Source organism: Salmo salar, chromosome 15, assembly GCF_965601325.2.
Source record: "Salmo salar chromosome 15, fSalSal1, whole genome shotgun sequence".
NCBI classification, from domain to species: Eukaryota; Metazoa; Chordata; class Actinopteri; order Salmoniformes; family Salmonidae; genus Salmo; species Salmo salar.
In genome coordinates, this window is record NC_138305.1 from 112,165,001 (window position 1) to 112,177,318 (window position 12,318).

The 12,318-nt window shown below is 42.7% G+C and overlaps 1 protein-coding gene across 1 annotated transcript in view; it reads left to right on the forward strand.

Annotated features, from left to right (window-relative positions):
* The window catches only part of LOC106572952 (uncharacterized), a 77,111-nt gene that overhangs the window by 57,595 nt on the left and 7,198 nt on the right, over nt 1–12,318 (forward strand). Inside the window, exons 8-9 of the mRNA XM_045696555.2 lie at nt 3,207–3,287; nt 3,989–4,975. Of these exons, the coding sequence (XP_045552511.1) occupies nt 3,207–3,287; nt 3,989–4,975 (1,068 nt within the window). The remainder of the gene's footprint in view (nt 1–3,206; nt 3,288–3,988; nt 4,976–12,318) is intronic.

Below are 12,318 nucleotides of genomic sequence, written 5' to 3' on the forward strand. Positions count from 1 at the left end.
AGCATATATGTCACATAAACCCAAACCACAGCTAAATGCAGCACTAACCTTTGATGATCTTCATCAGATTACACTCCTAGGACATTACCGTAATTTCCGGACTATTAAGCGCACCTGAATATAAGCCGCACCCACTGAATTTAAAAAATATATATTATTTTGAACATAAATAAGCCGCACATGTCTATAAGCCGCAGGTGCCTACCGGTACATTGAAACAAATGAACTTTACACAGGCTTTAACGAAACACGGCTTGTAACAAAAATAAATAGGCTTTAACGAAACACGGCTTGTAACAAAAAATAAAACATTTGCAGTAAGCTTTAGTTGTCTTTTTGAACTGAGTCAATTCCTCACGCTGCTGTTTCCAACGTCTTATCATCGACTCATTAAGACCAAGCTCCCGTGCAGCAGCTCTATTTCCTTTTCCAACAGCCAGATCAATCGCCTTCAACTTGAAAGCTGCGTCATATGCATTTCTCAGTGTCTTTGCCATGATGAGGGTGACAAAATGACTACCGTAATCAGAATGATGGGAAGTTTGAGAGCGCTCGATTTAATCTAAACAGTAAACAAAAAGGTTGTTTGACCTTAACCCGTTCGGCAATTTCATTGGTCTAATGAAAGCTTCATGCCGCCAAAAAACTGAGCACATCACAGAATGTGTTTTTTTGGAGAAAAACAAATTGAAAGCGGGAAAAATCCATATATTAGCCGCGTCATTGTTTAAGCCGCGAGGTTCAAAGCTGGGAAAAAAGTTGCGGCTTATAGTCCGGAATTTACGGTATGTTATACAATACATGCATGTTTTGTTCAATCAAGTTCATATTTATATCAAAAAACAGCTTTTTACATTAGCATGTGATGTTCAGAACTAGCATACCCACCGAAAACTTCCGGTGAATTTACTAAATTACTGGTGATTAACGTTCACAAAATACATAACAATTATTTTAAGAATTATAGATACAGAACTCCTTTATGCAATCGCTATGTCCGATTTCAAAATACCTTTTCGGCGAAAGCACATTTTGCAATATTCTGAGTACATAGCTCGGCCATCACAGGCTAGCTAATTTGACACCCACCAAGTTTGGGGCTCACTAAACTCAGAATTACTATTAGAAAAATTGGATTACCTTTGCTGTTCTTCGTCAGAATGCACTCCCAGGACTTCTACTTCAACAACAAAGGTTGTTTTGGTTCCAAATAATCCATAGTTATATCCAAATAGTTCCGTTTTGTTCGTGCGTTCAGGTCACTATCCGAAGGGTGACGCGCGAGCGCATTTCGTGCCAAAAAATTTCTAAATATTTCATTACCGTACTTAGAAGCATGTCAAACGCTGTTTAAAATACATTTTTATGCTATTTTTCTCATAAAATAGCGATAGTATTCCAACCGGGCAACGTTGTATTCATTCAAAGGCTGAAAGAAAAAAATTAGAAGTCTCGTGACTGCGCATCTCCAGTCTCACTGTCCCCAGGCTAACCACTCACAAACAGAGCTGCTGTACTTTGCCCAGAGACAGCAGACACCCCATTCCACTTTCTGGCGGCTTTAGAGAGCCAATGGAAGCCTTAGAAAGTGTCATGTTACAGCACAGATGCTGTAATGTCGATAGAGATGCAACAGAAGGACAACAAATTGTCAGACAGGGCACTTCCTGTATGGAATCTTCTCAGGTTTTGGCCTGCCATATGAGTTCTGTTATACTCACAGACACCATTCAAACAGTTTTAGAAACTTTAGAGTGTTTTCTATCCAAATGATATGCATATCCTAGTTTCTGGGCAGGAGTAGTAACCCGATTAAATCGGGTACGTTTTTTTATCCGGCCGTGAAAATACTGCCCCCTATCCCAAAGAAGTTAACAGGTGGCATCAATAAGGGATCATAGCTTTCAGCTGGATTCACCTGGTCACTTTGTCATGGAAAGAGCAGGTGTTCCTAATATTTTGTCCACTCAGTGTATAATGGGTCTTCTTTCTTCTTCAAAAGTTCCCGTAAACCACTGATACCCAGGAAGAGCGATGTTGTCTCCTACAGAATCTATGGCCCAGTTTCATACATTCTAACCAGGAAGAGCCATGTTGTCTCCTACATAATCTATGGCCCAGTTTCATACATTCTAACCAGGAAGAGCCATGTTGTCTCCTACAGAATCTATGGCCCAGTTTCATACATTCTAACCAGGAAGAGCCATGTTGTCTCCTACAGAATCTATGGCCCAGTTTCATACATTCTAACCAGGAAGAGCCATGTTGTCTCCTACATAATCTATGGCCCAGTTTCATACATTCTAACCAGGAAGAGCCATGTTGTCTCCTACATAATCTATGGCCCAGTTTCATACATTCTAACCAGGAAGAGCCATGTTGTCTCCTACAGAATCTATGGCCCAGTTTCATACATTCTAACCAGGAAGAGCCATGTTGTCTCCTACATAATCTATGGCCCAGTTTCATACATTCTAACCAGGAAGAGCCATGTTGTCTCCTACAGAATCTATGGCCCAGTTTCATACATTCTAACCAGGAAGAGCCATGTTGTCTCCTACAGAATCTATGGCCCAGTTTCATACATTCTAACCAGGAAGAGCCATGTTGTCTCCTACAGAATCTATGGCCCAGTTTCATACATTCTAACCAGGAAGAGCCATGTTGTCTCCTACAGAATCTATGGCCCAGTTTCATACATTCTAACCAGGAAGAGCCATGTTGTCTCCTACAGAATCTATGGCCCAGTTTCATACATTCTAACCAGGAAGAGCCATGTTGTCTCCTACAGAATCTATGGCCCAGTTTCATACATTCTAACCAGGAAGAGCCATGTTGTCTCCTACAGAATCTATGGCCCAGTTTCATACATTCTAACCAGGAAGAGCCATGTTGTCTCCTACAGAATCTATGGCCCAGTTTCATACATTCTAACCAGGAAGAGCCGATGTTGTCTCCTACAGAATCTATGGCCCAATTTCATACATTCTAACCAGGAAGAGCCATGTTGTCTCCTACAGAATCTATGGCCCAGTTTCATACATTCTAACTTCCAAGATATGTCCTGTCTTGAGACTGTGGTATGATGTAGTCCTAATGCAGACTCTTGCTGTGTGTGTGTGTGTGTGTGATGTGTGTGTGTGTGTGTGTGTGTGTGTGTGTGTGTGTGTGTGTGTGTGTGTGTGTGTGTGTGTTACTCTTCCCAGAAGCAATATGGAAGGGAGGAGTGTACCTACCACGCCCCTCCTCGCTCGGAACGGACCAACAGGTGTCCACAACCACATCAGGTGAGCTGAAGTCTTAATCTGTACAACTAATCCTAAACCGACAGGTGTCCACAACCACATCAGGTGAGCTGAAGTCTTAGGCCTAGATTCAATCAGATGAAGCGTTAACCGGTGACAGCAGATACCCAGCATAGCAGATGTGTCTGAGGTGGGACTGTATTGGAGCCGTCAAATAATCGGCTCTTGTGATCATTGCCACGCGAAGCCACACCCGCCCCACTCAAGTTAGAAGTTCGCGAGCAAGAAAGTGTAGGCTATTTAGAAATAATTATGCTCAAATTGAAAAAAATCATTCAACTAAATATTGAGGATTTCTATCAGCCTAATCGAGGTGTAGATTACATCTGCGTGGGATTTCTGTTACTGTGACTCCGTGCAGCCAATGGCAATGCCCACTTTAGGTATAATGACGGGAGCCACTTGTGGATTTGACAACTCTTAACACATCCGCTTTGCGGGTGTCAGCTTAAGCAGATCTGATTAAATAAAAGTCCTTAATCTATAAAACTAACCCTAAACCACATCAGGTGAGCTGCTATATAGCTCCACACGCTGGAGCTAGAAGTCTGAATCTCAGAAATTCATTCTTCTTCTTCCTCATCTTCTTGTTCTCTTCCTCCTCCTTCTCCTCCTCCCTGTTTTTCTTCTTCAGTGGTTTAAATACATTAAAAAAAATTTTTTTTATCTCTTTCCTTTTCCAGGTCAGCTATATCCACAGTGACTACTACTACCAAGCAATGGTCAGACAATCCAGAGGTGACCCAGGTGGTTCCTCATCAGTCTCAGGTCGGCGGCCCCTCCCCTGGCCCCTCCTCTGGCCCCCCGTCGGGGTCCTATGAGCAGGGAGGAGGAGGAGGAGGAGGAGGAGGAGGCGGAGGAGGCGGAGGTTACAGTGATATCCTGATGGACTATGTGTGGGGGAAGCAGCAGCAGCAGCAGCAGAGACAGGTCCAACAGGTCCATGGCAATGGAAAGTTCCCTTCCTCTGTCCCTGTACCTCCTCCTTCCCACTTCAACGGCTACCCTCACCCGCAGGGACATCTCCCAGGGCCCCAGCACGTCTCTGGGGGCCCGCCAGCTTACTCCAGCCCCCTGATGCTCCGGGGGAAACTTGGGGAGCCACGCCGGGTCAAAGTAACCCGTACCAAGTCCTGTGGTCCATTCATCCCTCTCCAGCACCACCAGCAGGAGGTGCTCCACTTCTCCTCTTACACCTCCTCCTCTTCTGACCATCCTCTTCCTCCCACCTCTTCCTCCTCCTCCTCGACCGGGACCTCCACAGCTGCCCTGTACCCCCACCAGGGTTCTGGGGTTGAGTCCCAACAGCACCAGCATGGGTCTGGATCAGGACCCGGTCTCAATCACAACCACCAGCTCAGAACACCCCAGTACTCTGACTCCGTCACCCCAGACGACCCCGTCCGCAGCCTGCACAAGGCCCTGGCTCTGGAGGGCCTGAGGGACTGGTACCTGAGGAACAGTCTGGGTGGAGTGGCAGTTGGGGGGAAGGTACAGGTGCAGGACAACAGGGGGTCCCCCAGGAGGCGTACCACGAACTCCCTGCACGGGTCACACCCTCAGCAGCTCCCACACCAGCCCCAGATCTACCAGGGAGACCGAGACAGAGACTACCCTCCCTGCCAGCTACCACAGTCACAGACCTTCCACGGGCATCCACTACATGGCAGGTAGGTGTGGTTGGTGTGTACAGTATGCTATGTCTGAGTGGTTGTCGTAAAGTCAGTGTGTACGCTCTAATGTTCTGTCTCTCTGTTGTCGTCCTCCGTTTGCTGCCAGAGGCACTTTATTACAATAGTAAGTCATAAATATTATTGTCATTTAACATTTTATTATTATTATTAGGGTTTTCATTTCCTTTATTTATCTCGCTCTCTCTTCCATTCACCGAGCGGACAGGGCGGTCGGGGAAATGAGAGGGCGAGGGTTTTGCCTCTTCGTCAACAACAAATAGTGTGCTGACTCGACCCATTGTTCACCCGTCTTGGAGTACCTGATGGTCAAATGCTCTACATTCCCGGGAGAGTTTTCAGCTGTTAGCGTGACTTTTGTATACAATCCCACCTCAGGACAAGAAATATAACAAGCTAGCAAATGTACAAGGCTATAAACAAGCAGGAAAACGTACATCCGGAGGCTGCTGCCTTTCTTGTCACCGGCGATTTTAATTCTGCGTCATTAAGACACGTGATGCCCAACTACCATCAACACGTCTCCTTCACCACTAGGGGCAGTAAAGTCTTAGACCACTGTTACCCCTACCCACGAGAAAGCATACAAGGCCCTCCCTCGTGCACCATTCGACAAATCAGATCCTGACTATATACTCATGCTTCCTGTTTACAAGCAGAAGTTCAAACAGGAAGTACCCTGAGGCTAAGGCTGAGGACAGGAACAAGTACCAGAAGTCCCGCTACGACCTCCGCAGAGTCATCAAACGAGCAAAAGGACAATATAGGAACAAGGTGGGTTTCATATTACACAGGCTGCGACGCAGAGGTCAGAGGTTACAGTCCATTACGGATTACAAAAGGAAGCCGTGATCTGCCCAACGATGCCTCTCTGCCAGACGATCTCAATGTATTTCATGCGCGCTTCGACGATAACAACACCGTACTGTGAGTGACGGGCCCTCACCGACCCAGAGGACATGGGGGGGATCTCGCTCTCCGGGGCCAGATGGTATTCCAGCGCGTGTTCTCAGAGCATCAACTCCATCATCCCAGACACTCTAGACCCACTCCAGTTTGCATACCGCACCAACAGATCCACAGACGACACAATCTCAATTGCCACTCCACACTGCCCTCACTCACGCTAGATAAGAGGAATAACTATGTGAGAATGCTGTTCATTGACTACAGCTCAGCATTTAACACCATTGTCCCCTCCAAGCTCATCACTAAGCTAAGGACCCTGGGACTAAACACCTCCCTCTGCAACTGGATCCTGGACTTCCTGACGGGCCGCCCCCAGGTGGTGAGGGTAGGTAACAACACATCCGCCATGCTGACCCTCGACACGGGGGGGGGGGGGGGCCCTCAGGGATGCGTGCTTAGTCCCCTCTTGTACTCCCTGTTCACCCACGACTGGCTGGCCACGCACCACTCCCAACACCATCATCAAGTTTGCTGACGACCAAATGGTGGTTGGTCCTTATCATCAGCAACGATGAGACAGCCTACAGGGAGGAGGCAGTGTGGTGCCAGGACAACAACCTCTCCCTCAACGTCAGTAGGACTAAGGAGCTGATCGTGGACTACAGGAAACGGAGGGGCAAGCTCGCCCCCATCCACATCGACGGGGTTGCAGTGGAACGGGTCGAGACCTTCAAGTTCCTCGGTGTCCAAATCACTAAGGACTTAAAATGGTCCACTCACACACACATACACAGTTGTGAAGAAGTCGAAAAGATTTGGCATGGGCCCTCAAATCCTCAAAAACTTCTACAGCTGCACCATTGAGAACATCTTGACTGGCTGCATCACTGCTTGGTATGGCAACAGCACCGCCCTCGATGGCATGGTGCTACAGAGGGTGGTGCGGATAGCCCAGTACATCACTGGGGCCGAGCACCCTGCCATCCAGGACTTCTATATCAGGCGGTGTGAAAGGAAGGAATACAACAAGACCCGTAAAATCATTTAAGACTCCAACCACTCAAGACATAGACTGTTCTCTCTGCTTCCGCACGGCAGGCGGTACCGGAGCAACAAGTCTGACACCAACAGGCTCCTGAACAGTTTCTATCCCCAAACCATAAGACTGCTAAATAGCTAACACAATGGCTAGACGGACTATCTGAGTTGACCTTTTTGTATTTTATGAAATAGTTTTGTAATCAAAGTTGAAGTTCTGATAGCTACGGATTCCGCGGTCCCAGCTTTTTTTCAGCTGGGACCGCAAGTTTGTGCTCTGGATTTCTGTTAAAACAGTACAGTTACAGTTAGCGGTTACGACGAGGAACTGAAGAAAGACTTCAACATTCTCTTGAACATCCTTGTTGGCAGAAGGGAAGAAAATAATCATCTCTGGTCCCCTGCCGTGTTATTGAAGGGATTTGGAACATTACAGTTGCCTCGCTGCCCTAAACGAGTTTCCTGAAGAAACTTTTGCAAAGACAGGAATGTCTCCTTTTGTGACAATTTTGACTTGCTGTGGGAGCAACCGACACTCTTTAAAAGAGACTGGATTCACCCAAGTCGCAGGGGTTCCAGATATATCTCCAGAAAACTGCTTAAGAGTGTCCGGTGTGTCCGTACTGGTAGCATTGCCGCGTGTTTCTGGACGCGCTCCTCGACTCCTCTGACCGGGGTACCTGCTCCTGCTGACTCCATGGTAGGTGAAAGATTCTGTCAGGTATGTGCGTACTGGTAGCGAAGTCAGGTGCAGGAGAGCAGAGATTTGTAAACAGGCGCACACTTTATTGAGGCAAAACGCGTAAAACAGTCACAAGAATTATGTTTCGGAAAAAACAAACCAGTCTGGCGCGTCAACAATAAACACGTAACACAAACAATCTTTCACAAAGACATGATGGGGATCAGAGGAATAAATACATGTAGATTGATTGGGGAATGAAAACCAGGTGTGCAGGAAACAAGACAAAACAAATGGATACATGAAAAATGGAGCGGCGATGGCTAGAAAGCCGGTGACGTCGACCGCAAAACGCCGCCCGAACAAGGAGAGAAGCCGACTTCGGCGGAAGTCGTGACAAAGAGACTGGATTCACCCTAACCACAGGGGTTGCAGAATTATCTCCATCAACATAGCGAACTGCTTAAGAGACTGACGGTGTGGGTTTGGTAGTGCTCCAGTCCTCCTCTCATAATAAGACAACAAAGGACATGGAAATCTTATTATATCGTATTACATCCCGAAGAACTAGAAGTGCAGTCAATGTAATAAACCTTAATCTATGTTCCTTTGTCTGTTAGCACCAAGGGTATTGTCAGCAATAATCATATACCCATAGAATTGAATTCCACTGTTTCCACTGAAACTATCCTACTTAGGAAGAAGCCTACTCGGTACCATTGGCTCAAATGTAAATGTCACTGGCATGTTTACCTCGGATCAGCCTCTCAGAATAGCACTAAAAACAACAAACAAGCAATCCAGAAAAGGACAAAAAAATAACCCATATTAAAATATGTAGCCTGAGAAACAAAGTTCATGAAATTGACAACTTACTAACACTTAAAAACATTCATATTCTGTCCGTCTCAGAAACATATTTGATAATTCCTTTGATGATGTAGTAGTATCTATACATGGTTCTAGAATATACAGGAAATAGATAGGTTGCTATAGACCTCCAAGTGCTAAAAGTCTGTATTTGGACTATATGTGTGAAATGCTCGAGGATGTATGTCATATGAACAGAGAAGAATATTTTCTGGGTGACCTAACTATCGACTGGTTGTCCAACCAGCTGTTCACACCAAAAAAAGAAGCTTCAAACTGTAACCAATGCCTGCAACCTTGTTCAGGTTATCAGTCAACCTGCCAGGGTATTTACAAGTAGAACAGGAACTAAATCATCCACGTGTATTGACCACATGTTTACTAATGCTGCAGAAAATCTGCTCTAAAGCCGTATCCACATCCATCAGATGTAGTGATCATAATATAGTAGCCATATGTAGGAAAACCAAAGTTCCAAAGGCCGGGCCTAATATAGTGTATAAAAGGTCATACAATAAGTTTTCTGTAGTGATTCATATGTTGTTGATGTAAAGAATATTTGCTGGTCTGTAGTGTTTAATGAGGAACAACTTGACAACACACTTTGAAGCATTTATGAAATTGCTTCTTCCGGTTACTGATGTGCGTGCACCCATCAAGAAACGGACTGTTATAACTTCCAAATCTCCATGGATAGAGGATGAATTGAAAAACTGTATGGCTGAGAGGGATGAGCCAAAGGGACAAGTAAGAACAAGCCACCTTGTACCGACAACCTGGATGGTAAATTGCTGAAGTCATTCCGCTACCCAAGAATAGCAAAACACCCTTTAATGGTTCAAACAGCCGACCAATCAGCTTGGTGCTTAGCAAACTTTTGGAAAAAAACAAATTAACAACGGACTTTTCTTTTTTTGCTTATAGAGGCAGTCAACATGTACTGCACTGACACAAATGACTGATGATTGGCTAAAAGTAATTGATGATAAGATTGTGAGCCGTTTTTGTTACATTTCAGTGCAGCTTTTCATATCTTTGATCATAACCTATTGCTGGAAGAAAAAAAAACATTTGATTTATTTTGTATTTCCATCCTCTGCCTTAGATAGTTATTTATCTTAAATAGGGTTTTCTTTAATGGAATCCTCTCTAATGCAAATTTGGTTGAGTGTGGTGTACCGCAGGGCAGCCAGTTGGGACCAATATTGTTTTCTGTTTTTACTAATGACCTTCCACTGACCTTGAATAAAGCTGTGCGTCTTCGTACGCCGATGACTCAACCGTACGTATATATACACGTCAGCTACGACAGTAACATTTAAAACCTGTACCACTGCCCAGTTGTGTTGTCATGTGCGACAAAGAAGGACATAGGAAAATTGCAGTTGGTCCAGAACAGAGCACCACATATTGCACTTCGGTGTACATGGATGGCGAGTGTCAGTGGTACGCATGTTCATCTCTCCTGGCTCAAAGTTGAGGAGAGATTGACTGCATCACTATTTGTCTTTGTGCGAGGTGTTGATGTGTTGAAAGTATCGAACTGTCTGCTCAAGCAGTTGGCACACCGTTTGGAAACTCATGGGTATCACACGAGACATTCCACCAGAGGTCTCTTCACAGTCCCCAGGTCCAGAACAGAGGCTGGGAAACACAGTATTAAATAGAGCCATGACTACATGGAACTCTATGTCACCCCACATAACTCAAGCTAGCAAAATAACACCTTTACGGCACGACGGGGACTGTGAAGAGACACGGACATGTTTATATATTATGCAGTGTATTATGTAGTGTTATGTATTGTATTATGTATTATGTAGTGTAGTGTATTGTGTTGTGTAGTGTATTATGTATTATGTAGTGTATTATGTAGTGTGGTGTATTATGTAGTGTAGTGTATTATGTATTGTATTATGTAGGGTATTATGTTATGTATTATGTAGTGTTATGTAGTGTATTGTATTATGTAGTGTATTGTATTATGTAGTGTAGTGTATTATGTATTGTTTTATGTATTATGTAGTGTATTATATTGTGTAGTGTATTGTGTAGTGTACTATCTAGTGTAGTGTATTATGCATTTTATTATGTAGTGTATTGTGTAGTGTATTATGTAGTGTATTATGTAGTGTATTATGTGATGTAGTGCAGTGTATTATGTAGTGTAGTCTTATGTATTGTATTATGTAGTGTATTATGTATTGTATTATGTATTGTGTAGTGTATTATGTATTGTTTTATGTAGAGTTATATAGTGTATTATGTATTGTATTATGTATTGTATTATGTATTGTCTAGTGTTATGTATTATGTTGTGTATTATATTGTGTCGTGTATTATGTAGTGTGTATTATGTATTGTTTTATGTAGAGTTATATATTGTTTTATGTATTGTATTATATAGTGTATTATGTATTGTATTATGTATTGTCTAGTGTTATGTATTATGTAGTGTATTATATTGTGTCGTGTATTATGTAGTGTGTATTATGTATTGTTTTATGTAGAGTTATATATTGTTTTATGTATTGTATTATATAGTGTATTATGTATTGTATTATGTATTGTCTAGTGTTATGTATTATGTTGTGTATTATATTGTGTCGTGTATTATGTAGTGTGTATTATGTATGGTTTTATGTATTATATTGTGTAGTGTATTATGTGTTGTATTATGTCTTGTTTTATGTAGTGTAGTGTATTATGTAGTGTATTGTGTAGTGTATTATGTAGTGTGTATTATGTCTTGTTTTATGTATTATATTGTGTAGTGTATTATGTAGTGTATTATGTATTGTATTATGTATTGTTTTATGTAGTGTAGTGTATTATGTAGTGTATTGTGTAGTGTAATATGTATTGTATTATTTATTGTTTTATGTAGTGTAATGTATTGTGTAGTGTATTATGTATTGTATTATGTATTGTTTTATGTAGTGTAATGTATTGTGTAGTGTATTATGTAGTGTAGTGTATTGTGTAGTGTATTAGTATAGTAGTGTATTATGTAGTGTAGGATATTATGTATTGTATTGTGTAGTGTATTATGTAGTGTAGTGTATTGTGTAGTCTATTATGTATTGTTTTATGTAGTATATTATGTACTGTAGGATATTATGTATTGTATTGTGAGTGTATTGTATTATGTACTGTATTATGTAGTGTAGTGTATTGTGTAGTGTATTGTATTGTGTAGTGTATTGTTTAGAGTACTGTATTGTGTAGTGTATTGTGTAGAGTATTATGTAGTATGCTGACCCTGTATATAGTATATAGTATGCTGACCCTGTATATAGTATGCTGACCCTGTATATAGTATGCTGACTCTGTATATAGTATATAGTATGCTGACCCTGTATATAGTATGCTGACCCTGTATATAGTATGCTGACCCTGTATGTAGTATGCTGACCCTGTATATAGTATGCTGACCCTGTATGTAGTATGCTGACCCTGTATATAGTATGCTGACCCTGTATACAGTATGCTCACTCTGTATATAGTATGCTGACCCTGTATATAGTATGCTGACCCTGTATACAGTATGCTCACTCTGTATATAGTATGCTGACCCTGTATATAGTATGCTGACCCTGTATATAGTATTCTGACCCTGTATACAGTATGCTGACCCTGTATATGGTATGCTGACCCTGTATATAGTATGCTGACCCTGTATATAGTATGCTGACCCTGTATATAGTATGCTGACCCTGTATACAGTATGCTGACCATGTATATAGTATGCTGACCCTGTATATAGTATGCTGACCCTGTATATAGTATTCCCACCCTGTATATAGTATTCTGACCCTGTATA